This window comes from Pocillopora verrucosa, chromosome 12 (assembly GCF_036669915.1).
Source record: "Pocillopora verrucosa isolate sample1 chromosome 12, ASM3666991v2, whole genome shotgun sequence".
NCBI classification, from domain to species: Eukaryota; Metazoa; Cnidaria; class Anthozoa; order Scleractinia; family Pocilloporidae; genus Pocillopora; species Pocillopora verrucosa.
This window is the reverse complement of record NC_089323.1, coordinates 15,139,599-15,159,381: the sequence shown is the minus strand read 5'-3', so window position 1 is coordinate 15,159,381 and position 19,783 is coordinate 15,139,599. Positions and strand designations below refer to the sequence as shown.

The 19,783-nt window shown below is 36.7% G+C and overlaps 2 protein-coding genes across 3 annotated transcripts in view; one reads left to right on the top strand and one right to left on the bottom strand.

Annotated features, from left to right (window-relative positions):
• Positions 1 to 1,038: 1,038 nt before the first annotated feature.
• LOC136277224 (uncharacterized) overlaps positions 1,039 to 19,783 on the bottom strand; it is a 72,932-nt gene continuing 54,187 nt past the window's right edge. For both annotated transcript variants that reach the window (XM_066158942.1, XM_066158944.1), the window contains exon 4: positions 1,039 to 1,316. The gene's annotated coding sequence lies outside the window, so the exon portion shown is untranslated. The remainder of the gene's footprint in view (positions 1,317 to 19,783) is intronic.
• Positions 3,546 to 19,121, top strand: LOC136277223 (cystathionine gamma-lyase-like). The gene is made up of 15 exons (XM_066158940.1): positions 3,546 to 3,876; positions 3,955 to 4,036; positions 5,990 to 6,085; positions 7,118 to 7,230; positions 7,718 to 7,801; positions 8,158 to 8,205; positions 8,977 to 9,034; positions 9,906 to 9,983; positions 10,099 to 10,251; positions 10,750 to 10,871; positions 11,050 to 11,102; positions 11,229 to 11,295; positions 16,890 to 16,961; positions 18,301 to 18,363; positions 18,894 to 19,121. The coding sequence occupies exons 1-14, from the start codon at positions 3,628 to 3,630 to the stop codon at positions 18,319 to 18,321; spliced, it is 1,296 nt and encodes a 431-aa protein (XP_066015037.1). The 5' UTR covers positions 3,546 to 3,627; the 3' UTR covers positions 18,322 to 18,363; positions 18,894 to 19,121.

The following is a 19,783-nucleotide window of genomic DNA, read 5'->3' as shown; positions in this document are numbered from 1 at the left end:
AAAAGAGATGACAGGAGGCCAAATTTAGCAAAAAGTTACTGTATAACGAATACGACTAAAAATGTAAGGAAAAATTATATCTGATTTTCTTCGACCGGATAACGTGGAATTCTCGAAAATTGGGAAATTTCCGTCTGTTGGAATACAAATAGTAGTGAGTTTTTTTTGGTTTGCCCAATCGAAAAAATTTCCAAAACGTGGCGGAAAATAATAAAAAACACAAAGGTATTTTAACTTCCCAATTTCTTCTGGCTACTACTATTGTAAGATGGAAAGTGGAGGAGGTATAGAATTAGAGGAAAAAAAAAGAAAGGTGGTGCGGTGGATTAAAGCTTTTATTTAGCTTATTTTTTGTCAACAAATTAAACATTCCCATCCATAACGATCCAAACTGGCACAGAGATGACATCCCAACACTTTAATGTGAGCTGTGTTGAAATATATTACTGAAATGGCGTTGATGTTCAAAACAGAATAATAATAATAATAACAATAATAATAATGATAATATTAATATTAATAATAATAATAATAATAATAATAATACAAAAGAAGCAAAAAACAGATTGATGTAAAAAGCACTTTGATATTACATCGCCGAACTTTCATATTTTATTTGATCTGTTGTCAATGCTTTAAAAGTACAAAAGGCAATTCATTATGTGATATAGTCTCATACCGTCCTGAATTTACCACAAAACCTTCCTTAGCAATTAGCACAATATTTTAAAGATCTCACTAACGTGCTAAATAGCCCTGGCAGTTCTTATCATCATTGGCGAAGAAAAGTCAGGTAAATTTTAATGATTTCAAGTACCAACTGAAAGGCGAGCTTTTCTGGGTACAAGTAATGCATATATTGATAATCATTAATAATTGAATTTCATATTAACTTATAAGCCAGGCTTAGGCAGCAATGTATAGATGAAGTGCTATACTCAGCTTTAAAACTCTTTTCGGTGGTCAATTTACGTTACCAACTCAGTTGATTATAATAAATTAACTACAGTGGAAAATCAGTTTAGTAAGACAGAAGAATGAATGAAGCATCTTTAATAATATCAAAGTAATTCCAAATCTTACAGAAATTCGACAACCTGTCAAAAGGCCATCCATGGTTTAATTGTTCAGTGACTGAGAAATGTGTTCTTGGAAGGTCTTTTTGCTCCATGTGTCACTGGCATTCATTTCAATGTACGTAAAACCAAGCTCTTCACAAACCAGTGTCGCTGATGTGGTTTTACCAACTCCCGGGAAACTGGACACAAGAGCTGCCTTAAAGGACAACCCATCTTGGTCTTTGTTGAAAAAGGAAGCTGTACAAAATAAAAATGCTTACAATTGTGATTCCATTACTAACATACTAACTGCATGTATAAGTGACTGTCAAGTGAAATAAATTCATCAAAGTTCATAAGTTACAGCTCTTTAAGAAAATGTATCTCTGAATGTGGGAATTAAGAAACAATCTGGATTCAGTGTGAAAAGTTATAAATGGCGAAAAAGTAAAAAGCTCTGTAGATACACCATAAACATTTCAGATCAATGTCAGCATCTGCGCACCTACCCCTCCCCCTAACCCAACAACTGTCAACTGCTTACAAGTAAGGGTTAATGTTGTATTAAGGGAGGGGTAGGTGAGCAGTTTCTCAGATACTGACATTGAACCAACATTTGAACATCAACTGATAGTAAAGGATAAAATACATTTTTTTGTTTAACCTTTTAACTCCCATGAGTGACCAAGACAGAACTTCTCCTTACAATATAAATACAATATCATGCAGACTAGTGATGAGAATAAATAAAAATGTCAACCAGGGGATTATTAGTTGATCCAAGACCAAATTCTCCAAACTAACATTACAAGAATTGTATAGCAGACAGTAAGGAGAATTACTATTGAGATCTTGGGAGAAAAAGGGTCTATCAAAGCATGCATTTTACAATTTTTTCCTGTAAACTGTATCTGCAGATTTTCCAAACCAGCTTTAATTCTGATAATCTTCATTTTCCTTTCTTCTGGCTCAGAAAATCAAGAGAAGACACCAGGTGTAGAAACCAACCCCCCCCCCCCCCCTTAAAGCCCCAGTCCATGCAACTAGCCATGTAAGTTTGACTTTCCCACAGATCATGCAAATAAAAAAGGTGTGAGCTTGAGTTAAAAGGTAATTGCAAGTACATTGTTATGCCAGCCATATTCCAGAATTGTCAGGTAAATTGCTCTTTTGTCAAGTGACCCATGTTTCCTATATTATTAGTATTGTCTATGTTATACCTATTTCTTGTTCTTTGTATTTCCTTTGTTATTTCCAATCTTGTAATTTATCATTCTGTTCTTGATGTATTATGTTTGTAATACTTTACTTAGAAACCACTGGCAATGGCATGTAGAAAGAAGAGTTCAGTCCAGTTATCAGGAAATTAAACTCATCTAAAATTTATTACTGGCATGTTGGTTACACCAGGCTTGTGGAAAAAATAGCAGGTAATTTAGTGTTAACAACTGGGTTGAAAACGTAAATTAGCCACTGTAAAGGGTAAAAAAGCTGACGGTTCGAGCGTTAGCCCTTTGTCAGAGCGATAGATATTTTGTGGAAAAAATAGTCTGGGTAAGGTGAAGTCTCAAGGTTTCTTTATCAATCACCTTTCAAGTTGATGAACAATTTCATTTTCCCTTCAGTCTGAGTAAATGAAAGATTAACTAATTCTTGTCAAAATAATTTGTGAAATAAGCATTAGAGTTGCATATTGCAACTTCTCTGCAGAATTAGTAAGCTGCAGTTTGAACAAATTTGTGGGGAATGCTCAAGTCCTGGATATTTCGAACTTCAGTGAAATTTAGGTAGCAGTGTATCACATTACGCTGTTTAACCCTTAAACTCCTGTGTGATGTGATTTACATGTAACTTCTCCCTAAACTATTTATACAATATCCAACAAAAGAGTAGGTCGTTATCTTGATCTAACAACAAATTCCTATAACAAATGTACAAGGAAACGTCTAGAGAGGAGAATTAGCAAACAGATCTTGGGAGTTAAAGAATGAAGACAAAATTGCTTCATGTTATGACCTTGTTTAAAATAAAAAAAAAAAGCAGAACATTATGACTTATCAGCCTCACTCAGCTACCCTGACATACTCAGGCAAACTATTGAAAATTATACCAACAAAGTTAGTTAACACACAGTACCATACCATTTCTGACATTCCAGTCCAGAAAGATACCTTGGGTTAGATATATGTAGTTGAATGAAACTTTTGGTTAAAACACGCTGTAAAATTACCTACCACGTATGGCAATAAATACCAATTTTGGCAATTTTACCAAACCATTTTAGTATAGTAATGTGTTCACATCACTCTCCGGCCTGGCCGCTAGTGTGCTATTAAGAGGCCGCCATATTTAAATCCGAGGGGGCTCTGGAGCCGGCGGCGTGCGTGGCTAAAAACTGTTGGGGTGTGTTAGGGGGAGGGGACGGTTACATCGAGCTTTGAACCTTTCTTTTTGAGAATAATCTACTTGTTTTAGCATGGAGCCCGTTGGTTTTCTTTTAGAGAGCCAGTATGTCTGTCCATTTGAGTAATTTTGGGGAGATCAATGCATATCTTGTGCCGCAAATGCCATGATGATTGTGCAACGAAGCAGGTTGTTGTTGTTTAGAGTATTACGTCACTTTGTGCCCCGGTCTACCCTCTCCTCTTCTTCCAAGATGGCGAACGAAGCCGAACAAAAGAATCTCAAACCTTTTCCGCATTTCGGAACTTTGGCGATCCATGCTGGCCAAGAACCCGAACAGTGGAATTCTAGGGCAGTTGTGCCGCCGATTTCTATGGCTACAACATTTAAACAGGATGACCCAGGAGTTCATCGTGTGAGTTTCTCGTCATCTTACGTGAAAAATCTGCAACGATCAACGCTGCTGTACCTCTGATCTTTCTGCTTCTTCTAGGGATTCGAATACTCGCGATCGGGGAACCCTACCAGGAACTGCTTTGAGGCTTGCGTGGCGGCTTTGGAGGGTGCCAAGCATGGTAAGGAAATATAGCCTTTATCCTCCACGTGAACCCCACACGTGGATAAAATTTTTGTTTTGGTTACTTATAAGGACATCACGATTAGTCCACATTATAAGCTTTGAAGCAAACAGAAATAATTGCTGGAAATATTTTGTCAAACTGGTTTTCAAAGTGATTTCTTCTAATGGAAAACGAACAAACATGTTTCTTGCCCCAGGGTTAGTTGGAATTGCTTTATGAGAAATCCTGGCCGGGGTATGAAAATTTTTTATTGGCAATCCCAATCGTTTTCATAAAAGAGCAGAGATCAGAAAACCCTAACAAATAACCTCAATTGTGAAAACTCTGTAATACCTTTAAGGCTGTGCTCTAACGGCGCCCGGTCGCCTGAGGCGACAAACATTTGGCCTCGGGCGACTGAAAATATTTTCTTGGTCGCCCGGCCGGGCGACTGGCTGGTGTTGGTTTCTTGATTTACAGTCAAAAAAAAAAAAAAGAAAATGTTGTTCAATCGGGCGCGCGTTGATATTCAAAGGTCGTTCCACGTGAATTTACGTGTAACATAATCATCGACTTTGATCGTGACAAGCTGCACAGTTTTCGATTTTAACCGCTTTTCCAAATAGTATTATAATTTTTCCTTTAAATTAGGATGGCTCGTTAGTTAGTTTTTTGAAAAGCAATTGTTACTTCTACTCTGACAGGCGTAAAGTACGGTCGACGATTAATAAATCGCTAAATGAACACGGGAGTCGTTCTTTTAAAAGAAAATGTTGTTCCATCGGGCGCGCGTTGATGTTCAAAGGTCGTTCCACGTGAATTCACATGTAGCATAATCCTTGACTTTGAACTTGACTAGCTGCACAGTTTTCGATTTTAACGGCTTTTCCAATAGCATTAAAATTTTCAAAAGAAGTTGTTACTTCTGCTCTGATAGGCGTAAAGTACGGTCGGCGATTAATAAATCGCTGAATAAACACGGGAGTCGCTCTTCTATGCTAATTTAATATTTTAGCCGGCTTTTTACTGCCGTGTCTGCGAGGCAAAAACATAACTTAAGATTGTTTTTCCAGTAAAACACGATGTATAAAAAAGAAAAGATACGTTTTTTTTGTGATTGTTTTAGAAACGGGTATAAACTCTATAAGTCCCGCATTGTCCTTGGTGTCGTGACAAGTTATTACGTATCACGCACTAAAAATAAAATCGACCGAATCCACAAAAAGCTCATCTGTCTTGAACATTTCACCGATAGGTTTTCAGGAGGTCAAAGGATACGATGTTTCATGAACATAAAAACAATAAATAAATGCACATAGTTCTATTTGACTCGTTACGAAAACAGTTTGTTTAATTTTTAATAATTAACTGACTGATTTATTAATTTGGGCGACCAACTAGGAGGCCCGGGCACCTCAGCTAAAATGTTTGGGAGCCCTTCGGGCTCCCCGAAATTTTGATTTGGGCGACCATCTTTTAGGCCTGGGCACCCAAGCTAAAACGCTTGGGAGCCCGAAGGGCTCCCTGAAATTTTCCTTAGAGCACAGCCTTGGACCTTTGTTATGCTCTCTGACCTCTCTCTTCAATAAACACATCACGTTTCTTTTTTGGGATTTGATGATTCTGGCAAGCTTTGAGACTCCCCCCCTTCCAACCTGGTGTTTCTGCTGACTATCCTAGGGGTGGGTAACAAGACATTTCCTGAACATGTAGTCCTACTGATGAATGTTACTTATGCAGTTGAGTCTACATGTGAACAATACAGACTTTGGCTTATTTATAAGAACTTTCAATGTGTCTGGTAATTCCACAACTAGAAATAGTCAGACTTAAGGAGTATGGAGGGTAGAATGAATAATGAGAACTGAATAAGAAGTACCAGTATGTGTTACAAAATTATTATGAAATGTGCAAGTTGATATTAATAATTACTAATGGCACGACCTCTCTATTTCGACACATCCTTAGGCTTGGCTACCTCTTCTGGTCTGTCAGCCACAATGTTATTGACTCACTTACTTAAGAATGGAGAACACATTGTTTGTGTGGACGATGTATATGGAGGTATGCAGTGATTGAATAATATTTATACGATACTTAATAATTATTGGATAGTGTTGAGCAAAATCTTAAGATTTGGCAATGGGGAGCTGATAAATCATTTGCTTTCGACTGGGAAAAATAATTGTTTGTTAACACACTGACAATTCACAATATTTCAAGATTACGATGCTCAATAATTGTTTTACCTTCAGACAACTGTTTTCAGGAATCACAACTTAAAGATGTATTGTTAACAGCAAGACACAATAAATCTGTTGTAACTATCAAGAGTGACTTGCATCTTATTTCAACTTACAATATCACCCCTGAATCAGACGTCAAGGTCAGGAGAATAAAGGAAATGACCACAAACTAAAGAAGCTCTTGACTGTTAAACAAACTCTCCTTGTCAGTACCTTAGGACATGTATAGAGAACAGTTTGGAGAACATGCATACTGATGTTAGGTTGTAAAGGGTTAAGCATGGGAAAACCATGTTGTAAAGTAGAGACAATGTTTTACCATTGATGATTTAAGGTTTTAATAACCTGATTCCCAATTATAAAAGTACAAGAGAGATACACAAAAGTTACTGATTAAGCTGTAAGTGAATAAACACAGAACACATACACAAAACTATTTATTATTATAATAAAGTATGTAAAGTATGCAGATTGCAACGTGTCATTAAGAGAGTTATTTGCATGATGTGTTTTAATTTCATGGAGTATTTTTATTACAGTATACAACAAACCATTATACAAAAAAGAAAGAAAGCAAGTAATGCATTAAAATTATTTCGTGAAAGGCCTGAAATTATTGAAAGCACTAAGTTTGCTGTCAGAGTAGGCAACATCAACATCACATCAACATCATATTCATGGGGGTTGAAAAGTTTATAGACTGAAGCAAACCCCAAATTTATGTCTAAAAGCAAGTACAGACAGCTGTCAAGTGCTTATTTTGATTTCCAGATCTAGTGTGGACCCAACTTCAATAATACACAGCTTTTTTATACCAAACATTTTATCTGATTTTTTTTTGTACTGACAGGTACCAATAGGTACTTCTCAAAAGTGGCTGCTGCAAATATGGGAATAGAAATATCAATGGTGGATGCAAGTGATTTGAGTAAACTGAAAGCTGCCATTAAACCTAAAACAAAGGTTAAAAATTTTCAGCAAACTATTATAATTACATGTTACATATTACTGATGAATATTAGTTTGACAGCTCAGAAGTCTCATACGTTGAGGGTAAGCCAGAAGTTTTCATGCGAAAGAATGCAGTTTGCTTCTGAGTGATCTTGAAAAAATATTTTGCTGAATAATTTTTTAGGGATTGAGCATTAAGAGGAGGAATTATTAAAATTACTTCATCTTTAAATGTGTTATCTATCGATTTTTTGGCCTAAATTAAATAGTAATCAATTAAGCTTAAATGGGGAGAATAATGAAACTTATGAAAATTGGGATAGAGAAATCTTCTCTTTACCTATCAATAATTCTTTCAATTTTCACAGAAGTTTTTGGAAGAGCTAAATTAAGGCACCACACCCTCCCAAGGTGAAAAAATATATACTTTAATATACATACTATGCCTTTTTGAGATTTGAGGAAAAAATTAAATTTTATTGCCTTTAATTCAATTTAGATGGTATGGATTGAAACTCCAACCAACCCTCTGCTGAAACTTGTGGACATCCAAGGTGCTGCGGAGGTTGTTCATCAACATGAGGTACATTTGGTTGCTGCAAGACATTAAAGGTTTAGTTCAAAGCGACAATTTGCTTTAATGTGGTGTGAATAATTTTCTGTCAATCTCTGCACCTGCACTACACTTTTTTTTTAAATCTGTTCCCCCAACTAGTCAAAACAAATGAAAACTTGTTGAATTGGTGCAACGATCACGGGAAAAAAAATGACTCTCAAGAACTTGTATTGGAAGCAGTTAACTTTATGCACAAACCTCTAAGAAACAAACTCAGAGTTTCTCTGGCCTTAGCTATGTGGCTTGAGTGTCTATCCACATACTGGATGCAGACGTTTCTCAATACTAACATTATCTCATATCCATAATTTTTAATCTGACAGGGAGTTATTTTAGTGGTGGATAATACTTTCATGTCATCATATTTTCAGGTATTTGAGTGGCGTTACATTTCTACCTGTTAATTACCTTAGTATATGTAGGTTTCTTTTGATTTTCTAGAGATAAATAATTTATAAAAAGGCCAGAAAGGCATGGGCATAGTTGGCCAGTAAGAGTGTTTGTCAAGGGGTAGGCTGTAATGAGTGCAGTGACTTAAAATACATACTAAATAACTGATAATAAACAATTATTGGATGAGGTTTTTGTGATATCCAGAATAATCAAGGTCTCAGTGAGGTTTATCTGCTGAAACTGATAACCCTTGCCAAGACCTTGATTTTTCTGGATATCACAAACACCAAATCTAATAATCGTTTTATTATACATTGAACCAAAAAAAAAAATTTTTGCCTCTTCACTGGTGGCAAGCAACACAAAGCTCAGAAACTTGACATGATTACCCTTAGAAATCATGCACTGCAATCATACATGACAAGATATCCCTTCAACCTTGAGTGTCCTTAACATGATTATTGTATTATATGAAGCTAGATAACATCTCAGGTGCTGATTTGGTAAATTCACTGTACAATTCGGCATATTAGAAAAGAGATAGTTACTTGAATGTATAATTAATATTTAAAACAAGATTACCAAGTACTAGTTAAGAGAAGTACAAGCTATTTTTTTATAGCTTGTACTTCTAAAAAAAAAAAAAAGGGAATACCTTTCGGTGGTATCTTGGCACCTTTTCACAGTGAATAAAACAGACTGGTAAAATCTTTATCTTAAATTAAAATTTGTGAAATATTCCTTTGCAGCGCCCATTGTCTCTTGGGGCTGATGTTGTCATGCACTCAGTGACAAAGTACATGAATGGTATGGAGCTTTTACATGAGGGTTTCATTTTGATAATTTCTCTTTTTGAAATTATAGGCCATTGCTGAGCTGTCTGAGTGTGATAACTCTGGCTAAGTAGGATACCTCACTTTGATTTTTAATAAATAATTAAGTTTTCTTACATTTGGGGAGGGGCTAAATGCAAATTCGGTCCACAAATTGGAAGATTCTAACTTTCACAATTGTTCCCTTTTTGCAAAACAGCCCCGACCAACATCTCCATAACCCCTCACTCCTTCTTTTTGCTCTACCATTTTTCTTTATTGTTGTTTCTAATAAAGAAGAAATTAAGGTGCTTTTTAACTCTGGGAAGCACTAGCTGGGTGAATACAGTATATTATAGCCAAGCCTATGATACCAGAAATAGCTTGATAGATCACAGGCGGCCCAACCTCACATCTCGATTAGTTCATGAATGCGTCACGCGTTGTGTGACTCGGTGTTAAGTTACGAGAGGAACCGTTGAAAATTTGAACATGTTACAAGGAGTAGTATGGGAAATGAAATATGGTCGATTTACAATGATAAATATTTCGAGATATGAATATTTTACACGTAAAATCAACTTACTCATGCCCTGTGTGTCCGTCGTAGTTTCCGGTGATTTCTGCCGTTTTAAGCTTGCTTTACCATCACTGTTATCCATGTCTTTTTAACGTGTTCAAATTTTCAACGGTTCCTCTTGTAACTTAACACCGAGTCACACAACACGTGACGCATTCATGAATTAATCGAGACATGAGCTTGGGCTGCCTGTGGATAGATCATACCAGCAGACAATAAAATAATGTTCTGAAAGTTGTGAATACCCCACACACTTGCTTGATAAAATTATTACTGACAACTGCAGGTCATTCTGACACAGTGATGGGAGTTATGTGCACAAATGATGATGAAATCTGCAACAGGCTGAGGTTCCTTCAAAATGGTAAGTAAATAGGTAATTGTCTCTGTACTGAAAAAAGTTCTCTCCAAACCTTTAAGATTTAGCAAAGTTTACAAATTAATCAATCTATATAAACTCTTCTTTTTTATTTTGTTAGCTATTGGTCCAGTGCCAAGTCCTTTTGACTGTTACCTTGCCAATCGTGGTCTTAAAACTCTTCACTTGAGAATGCGTCAACATGAAATTAATGCTACAGCTGTTGCAAAATTTCTGGAAGGAAACCCCATGGTAGAGAAAGTTATGTATCCAGGTGTGTTAGGGAAGGGAGAGTTGCGGTGGTATTTTCTATGAAGAGGTCAGCTGCAATGAAGTAACACACTGGCAGTTAGAAATTGTATGTTAGTTTGGTCACAAATTGCTAATAAGTTCTATAGTGAATGCAAATTTTTCAAAGGTAGGTTTGGAGAACTAATTGAAAGGCATATGGAAACATGTGTGAAGAGATAGCATATCTCTTAGTTAACCTCTACACCCTAAAATCAATATGTAGATTCTCCATACTGTTTTCTAAACATTTCCTAAGGTGCTGATAAGGAGAATTTGTATAACAAACAAGAGCTTCTTTGGTTGATGATCATTTCTTGTATTCTCATGCCCTTAATGTTTGATTCTGGGGATGATGTTGTAAGGAGAAATTACATGCTAGTCTCTTTTGGAATTAAAGGGTTAAACAGACCTGCTCAAAAACTATTGATGAGGTAGATATATTTACATGGTACAGCATCATTGATGTAAAACTTTTTTTCAGGTCTGGAATCATACCCACAGCATGAACTTGCTAAAAAACAGATGACAGGCTTTGGTGGTATGGTGACTTTTTTCATCAAAGGGAATTTGGAGAATTCCAAAAAGTTTTTCAAATCATCTAAGGTGACTATTGATATTTATTTAATAGTTTTTACATAAAGTTAATGCTATTTAGGCTTAAGGTTGGAGTTCCTGTGGCATTCAGGAAATCCAAAAGGAAACCCATTTGTCTTACAAGTATGATTTTTTAATGTCTCATGTCACTGAATGCCATGAGTCTTTGTTTATCCTTTTCTTTCAGTTATTTACACTTGCCGAGAGTCTTGGTGGTTTTGAAAGCCTGACAGAACTACCGTAAGTTCTGCATGTACTTAAAACAACTAGCCAAGACTGTTAGAATGATTGGCTGAAAAGATATTGACTTGGGAATGGAAAGAAAAGTTCATTAAAATCAGGCATCTTTTGTTGGTTTATTTTCAGGGCAATAATGACCCATGCATCAGTTCCTGCAGATCAAAGGGAAGTATTAGGAATATCAGATACACTGGTGAGTATGATATCACTCATGGTCGGCATGGACAGCAATAGTTATTTTGTTTAAGAATCTGAGACTGCTGCCAGTCTTTTTTTCTCTTGTTTTGGACCAAGTATTGGGTGACAGGAGAATTGGATTTGAAACAACAAGTCTGGTCCCAAGGAAAACATTGATAACATGTTTCATTTTATCAATAGTTTGAGACTGCTGGCAGTCTTGTTTACTCTTGCTTTGCATTAAGCTCTTGGTGAGAAGAGATTTCACTTAACAAGCACAATTCTGGTCCCAAAGAACACATTAATAAGTTTTGTTTTATCAAGAGTCTGAGACTGCTGTCAGTCTCTTTCTCTCTTTGCTCGGACCAAGCTCTTGGTGAGAAGAGATTTTTCAATTGCCAGTGACAAGTCTTGTCACAAAGGAAACATTTAATAACAAGTTTTGTTTCATTAAGAGTTCGAGAGTGCTGGCAGTCTCTTATCCTCTTGGCTTGTACCAACTGAGCTCTTGATGAGAAGAGATTCACATGAGACAAAGGCAAGAAAAAGGAGAGTTCTTGTCCAGATGATAACTATTTGTGAATTACCATAGGAGTCCTCTCTAGTTGTAAAATATGATAAGAAGATAAACTGGCTTTCAGTCGTTTTCAAGAATCTTAGTATTTCCTGAGATGGATGGAGTAACAAAGCGTTACATAAGTATGACTAATTACTTCTTTTCCTTCAGCAAAGTAGGAATAAAAGAAATAAGTATTCCTCACAAGCTCCATTTTGATTTAAATTGGCTGGCTTCACTGAGATGAATTAAGAGGCGATCTCTGTAAGAGCGGTCCAGGGCATTTCGCATCGGAAAAAAGTTTTCCCTCAAACTTTACCCAATAAACTATCTTTGGTAACAAGTAAATAAAACCACATTAGTTTTTGAAAATACCTCAAAATAAAATTTTTAGAGCTCTCAAAAGTCAAAGCTGCAAAAGGCCTTTTTTTGACCTCTTGCGACATCGAAAATTTCAAAAGTTGAATAGCCCGGTCCTCGTATCACACCGCATGCAACAAAAAATATTTTGTATTCTTAAAGTGTGTGATATATAAGGTGTATAAAATGCATTTCAATTTTGATATTCGTTTATTCAGAGGCTCGTCATAATTTATTTAAAAACACTCGTTGGACAGCTTTCTGAAATTGGTTAAAAGTACTCTTTCTTTCTCGATTGATATCGCTCAAGTCCAGACCAAACCATTAAAAACTCCGCTTGATTTCTGCTAATAAGATGTTTGGCTGCAGAAAAATTTAAAAACATCTTGCACTTATTGATTTTCTTCGCCGAGGTGACTTCGAACTTTTAGCGATATTGCAAGCGTGACAGTTGATTATGCAAATTAGTTCATTGAGCAGACTCCGACCGTTTTATGTGAGTAGCTCAATAAATCTTAGATTTAACCATTTTAAGTAGAAAATATAGTAGGACAGAGCTTTAAAACCACATCGATTAATACTTTAAGCATTTTAAAAGGCCAAAAGTTGACAAATTTTATTATCTCGTGACGAAAGACGTCAACAACAACGTATCGAATATCATAATTTGATTAGCGCTCGTAAACTCTTTTTTAAAATTTGGCTTCTGTTATTTCATATTTGAGTTCTGATGGCTTATGCTATTCAAACCTGTATGAAAATTTCAAAATTAAACTACAGGATTCTATTTAGTGTAACCGGCGATAAAAGCACACACTAAATTCACCGTGACCAGTGACTCTGTCACGTAATTCCATCGTGTTATTGTCCTGAATACTTCTCACGTCTAAATAAAGCAGCGATTTCTCGGATTTCTAGCTGAAAGGGAAAAAATTATGTTTGGTCGTCACATCTGTCTGCATAACAGTCTCTGTTCATAAGTTTGAAGAGTTCTTGTAGAAAAAGATATCGCATTCGCATAACGGGTGGACGTCATAACTAGATTGCATAACAACTGCACTCCGAAATCATTTCCTCCATTTTTGCAAGAGGTGCTGCATTTGTATCTTGCATTTTGAATGCGAGCTCAAAATGTTCGCATATGTCTCTTAGCATCTTGACTTTGAGACTAGACAACCTTGCTTCTCTTGCCAACGAGCACACATCATAGATATCAAACATGATTGGATGTTTCAATCTATCTCATCCATTACTGTGTTCTTCGCCTCTCTCAAACACCCTTCGTCTACATCAGACGCGGATGCTTCTATTAAGTGGTCGTCTGCGTCGGTGGCATCATCCGATTCTTGTTGTATTTTAGATTGCTGTTTAAGGCACAATCTCGGGAAGAAACCCTGAATCTGTATGTTGGTTAACCACTCTGTTCTATCGAACATTCTCTCTCCATCTATTGTGCAAGCAGTTCGCATATCCTTTGCTACTTTCTCTGGGTTTGGTTTCTGCCAGTGTCTCATCCGATATTAAATTTCTGTTTCAAGTACTGCCTGACGTTTTGCGAAAGCCGTTCACAAGCCGTTCACTTGCACCTCTCTTATGAAGAGCCCATCCCATGGGAAGCTTTGATGTACTTGTCAAGGGTTCTGTGGCCACTGCAACCAGTTCAGTCGAACTTTCACCCTTTAATGACAATGACTGAAAGTAATGAACCCACTACCTCTTCACTTTGTCATAAAGACTTCAAGTCATGCTCGCAGACACAGGACTTACATGATGAACTAGCTAGTTCATATGGAAGTCAAGGTCGGCCTGCGTCTTAAAATCTTCATCGCAACCAGAATCAGGGCATTGATAGGAACTACCGTCGTTGCCATCATTACTTTCTCCTGCTGATGCAGTTCGTCGAGCAGTAGTGGGGAAAAATGGAATCTCCTCCACCAAATCCGTCATTTCTTCTGTGGAAAAATTGCAATTTTAATTTTACCGAATAAACTTTCCAGACCCAACATTAAACGCTCTCCAAACGCGCAGGCCCTCTTGTGTAAGTTGCTGAAAGTGGCAATCTTGATGTCCGAGCCCTCGTAGAGATGATACTAGCTTACTGTTGTGATAGCAACCTGCTTCATCCGATCTTATAAGAGCCTTTTTTATTCCTGAATTTCGTAACTTTATGGTGACAAAGAGATTTTCTAGGACTGACAGCACTGAAAACCAGTCTTTTTTTACAGCTGTTAAGAAGTTCTACGCATTAGGTTACTTCCAGGCTTTCCTCCTGTCTTACAACAACGCTACTCACATGCTAATTGATTTCCCTCTTGGGAAACCATTCTGCTTGCTTTTCCCGGAACTTCATCGCTATGAACTTCATTGTCCAGTCAACTATTATAAATGCTTCATCTCCCTCGAAAGTATTGACAATTTGCCGCTAGTACTGATCCTGGTTTCTGCTCTCAGGATATACCCTCTCCATTCAAAGATCTTAGCGGCAGCATTTTTGCTTCATACAGATAGTCTTCCGCTTGAAACCTACCCGATTGCATTGTGTACTCAGAAATAGTGCCTTTTACTTCTTCAAGAACACTCTTCAGCATCTCACAATCCTCACACTTCACGTTGTGACTGTGACTGCATACTTTCTGAACTTCAGTGTCACCAGCATGGCTCAGTGCAAAGACCCTACAGTGATCGGCACATTTGCTATTGTCCTCTTCGCAGTGATTACGGTATGTAGTCTTCAAATACAACTTGCTCTCCGGAAGCCTCTTCCGAACTTCTTTACACTAGTCCTTTTCTGCTCCCGCGCTTTCCAATGCGTCTATAATTTGGAGAAATCCTTGAAACCATCCGCTCCCTCAGCTGCAGTATCGTGTAAACCTCTATATAACGCCATACATATTAGAAATGGCCTTTGACTTTTGCAAATTAACAGAATACCGGCTCTTTAGCCCTTTGGAATCGCTACCAGGGTGTGTCGGATACTGGCACGCTGAACTTTGGCGCCAGAACTTCCCATAAGTGTGCCTATGCTTTGCGCAGACCCACATTTTGCTATAACTGAGTCTTCTACATCGAACAGGCCAGCCCTTGCAAAGATAAGCTCTCCATCTGTGAAACTCTCTTTTGACAAATGGATTAAGCAGAGATGACTCTTTATTGAGTCAGTACTCTGAGGCAAGTTAAACAAACCGGAAACTCCTCGTGAGTCTTCGAACGAAGTTTCTGAAGAACGCGACTGAAAACGGGACTTCTTTTGGCGAATACCGCTTCAAGAATTTAGTGTTATTAATCCCAAGCAAACCAGTACCGAAAGAGACATATGAATTACAGCTAATACAATTACGCACTTTACAGTATACATATAGCTTATTGTTGGAAAAATGAGGTCACACGTAACGTAATAATTTATTTCCTCAAAAATCGCGGGGTCCTTTTCCACAAGAACTCCCTAGAGTTCTGAATAGAAACTTTCATAAAGACGGGTGTGCAGACAAAATTTCTCTTATTCCTGCCGACCAGAATTCGGATCCAAAAGGCGATGTTATCGCTGCTTTATTAAGAAGGGAGAAGCAATTGAGGATAATTACACATGTACAATTGAATTATGTGACAGTGGTCACGGTGTATTTCAGTGTGTGCTGTTATCGCCGGTTACACTAAATAGAATCCTGCAGTTTGGTTTTGAAATGTTCATACAGGTTTGAATAGCGTAAGCCATCAGAACTCAAATATGACATAACAGAAGCCAAATTTTTAAAAAGGGGTTTGCGAGCGCTAATCAAATTATGATATTCGATAAGTTGTTGTTGACGTCTTTTCGTCACGAGATAATAAAATTTGTCAAATTTTGGCCTTTTAAAATGTTTAAGGTATTAATCGGTGTGGTCTTAAAGCTCTGTCCACTATATTTTCTACTATATTTTCTACTTCAAAGATTTATTGAGCTACTCACATATGACGGTCGGAGTTTGCTCAATGAACTAATTTGCATAATCGGCTGTCACGCCTGCAATATCGCTAAAAGTTCGAAGTCACCTCGGCGAAGAAAATCAATAAGTGCAAGATGTTTTTATATTTTTCTGCAGCCAAACATCTTATTAGCAGAAACCAAGCGGAGTTTTCAATGGTTTGGTCTGGACTTGAGCAATATCAATCGAGAAAGAAAGAGTACTTTTAACCAATTTCAGAAAGCTGTCCAACGAGTGTTTTTAAATAAATTATGACGAGCCTCTGAATAAACGAATATCAAAATTGAAATGCATTTTATACACCTTATATATCACACACTTTAAGAATACAAAATATTTTTTGTTGCATGCGGTGTGATATGAGGAACAGGCTATTCAACTTTTGAAATTTTCGATGTCGCAAGAGGTCAAAAAAAGGCCTTTTGCAGCTTTGACTTTTGAGAGCTCTAAAAATTTTATTTTGAGGTATTTCCAAAAACTAATGTGGTTTTATTTACTTGTTACCAAAGATAGTTTATTGGATAAAGTATGAGGGGAAACTTTTTTCCGATGCGAAATGCCCTGGACCGCTCTTACAGAGATCGCCTCTTAACTCTCTGACCCCTGAGTGACTAGCAACTTATTTCATACCTAAAATTATGTCATCCCTGAATGAAGAACAATGTCTTTATAGACATAAAGTATGAAGTTGCTCTTACAATATTCATGATAGAATCCTTTATAATTCCCTAGATTCGTTTATCAGTGGGACTTGAAGATACTCAGGATTTGATTGATGACTTGGACCAGGCCCTCAAACAAGCGGTAAATTGAATGGACTTGTACAAAATAATGAGATAAATGTAAAATTAATTAAAGATTGGAGCTGAATACAGTGTTTACCTGCCCAAGAAGACCTGAATATTGTTCATGTTGTTATGAATGGAAAGAATTATTTGACCTCTACCCCACTGGAGCTTTTCAGTGCCAATGTAAACAAAGAGTAGTATAAACATTCCAAATTGTAAACATAACTCAATTAAAATCCCAACAAGCTATCTGCACAAACTAGCTGACTATCTTCAGTGTGCAACCACCACTTTTAACCTAGCAGCAACCAAAAAGAAATCCATGGAGTACCAATTTTATAGCCCTGAGCAAGGAACGAAGCAATTCCAAGCCCATTCTCAGAAATGATGGACTTGTAACTTCTCCTAACAACATCAATACAAAACACAACAAACAGGTGATAAGAACAGACAAGCTTATTGGTCAGAAGGCATTATCTGGATCTAACACCAAATTCTCTTAAATGATTCACAAGGAAATATATGGAAGCCTGAAAACGAGAATTGTGAATCAAATCTTTGAAGGCTTACCTAATAGTAAGAACAACCAGTCCTATGCAATATTATTTGAGGGTGACTAAAACTCTCTTTCATGGGCAATTATTATAATGCTGTGATGTACCTTTGTCACTAATTTCTCTGATATGTGATAATTCAAAGTTTTGACTATTGTTTCACGCACAAAAGTTGTGCACAATTGCAAGATGTGTTGGATGAGCCATGTGTTTGAGCACATAAATCCATGAACCTTTCCCTAGACCCGTCACGTTATCAAAATAGCCCAATATTGTGAGACACCTGTAACATCTCTTGTTCTCCATGTGAATGTAAAAAAACATTATCACATGTGTTTGACTCTGAACATCCCCAACATATCTTTTGAGGAAGAATTGAAAATGAAAGGAAAAAGAAAGATAAAACAAAAGGAGTAGGTATAACCATTGTGTTAGGTACATAGAGCACCAGGAGTAGCGATGTTTTGTATAAAATTACATTTGATGCACTTTCAATTCATGTACCTGTTCTATTTACATTTTAAAATTTCTTGCCCTGTCCTTGGCCTGTCAATTAACCAGTGTATAACTCTGTTCCTTTTTTCACAATTTCGGCATCAACATGAGCTGTTCATTTTTACACCACTTTGCAGTTTTGCTGCAAATTATACACTACAATTATATACGGAAGCTGTAGGTACATGCAGTCACAGACTGTTTTATTTAATCAATGCTCTCCAACTGTGCACAAATTATATTCAACTTTACTAAAAATCTAAGTTTGTTATTACTGAATGCATAATGTGAAAACTTTCTCTGCAGGTGCCAGATTCTCTTTTGTAGGGAAACAAAATACAACCCATGATGAAATTTGAAAACAGCAAGGTAATTATGTTCTGAGGGTGATGAACACACCCTTTTGGTAAACTAACCATTAAGAAATTGTCTTATATTGTTGTCATAATTTAAGCGTAGAATGTGCACAAGCTGGGATCATGTTGGAGGGGAAATTCACTGGGTCTTTGTTGCTTATAAAACAATTTATAATATTTATCAAGTGTTTGTTAGCAGCAATGAGCCACTGAACGATTCAGAAACAGGATAGGCTTTGTAAGATAGAGTATTATTTTTTGTTAAGAGCTAACACTTGAAATGTTAGCTTTAAAAACTTGTTATTAAGGCCAATTTAAATTATCAACTCACTTGATGAAACCAAATTATCTGCATATACTAACACCTGCGTTTGTAAATCTGAAATAGTAATAATTATTTTATTCATTTTGGATCGATATGGAGAAGTTGCCAGTGAGTCTCTCTTTCAGGAAGTTCTTGAACTTTTTGTCTAAAAAAATATTTTATTGTAATAAATAACTGCAAAACAACATGATTATTAATTGGTGTATTTTCTCCTTTAGGTTTTTAAAGCCGCCTGGGAATTTGGAATCTGATATTTAAACTAAGTAAATTATTGTACCTACACTAAATCTTCTTTCATATCTGTTTTACTTTATGCCTATGATTCATTTTCTCCTTATTTCATGATTTAACTGTTGGATATATTCTTAGTGGTTCAGAAATGACAAGTGTGACACTTGCTGAGGTCACATGTAAGATACTGAATGAATAAACATATCAAAGTGAAATATTTCTCATTAACTGCCTCCTCCCCCCCCCCCTTCCATATAGACTTCACAGACAGCTCCATGTGAAGTTTCACCTAAACCTGAAAGATGACAATACCAAATAGATAAGTTTCAACTCTTACATACTAACTACCTATGGCAAAACCCAAGCAACGCACCAAAGGGGTGCCTGTCACAATTCTAAATCTAAGAACTCCAGTTTGCAATTTCACTGTCAGCTACTCTGTTAACAGAACAGACAAACAAAACTTCCTAACCTAAGAGACTCACTAAGAAAACTATGAATAATCTTTTAGAAAAAAGTACCTGCTACCTGCCTATTGTTGTGTGAAATGTTGAAGTGTTGCTATGAAACTGCAAATGCTTGATGCAGAGACTTTTGCCTTGATGTCTTTTTCATGTCTTCTTTCACCTTCCACCTCATGAGCTCCAAACAAGCAGATGCATCTTCATAGCTGTCATGGCCATCAATTGTAGTAGAATATTAGGGAATAATTTTTTTAAATATCAGTCAAACTTCTAAAAGTGTAAGGCAAAGAGAAATCTAATGTAACACACTTTCTGTGGAAACTGTCTGGGAGAATGGGCCAAAATCAGTTTCTGAGCAACTTCACACCTACCCCTCCCCTGACCCAACAACAGTCAACTGATAACAGTTGGGG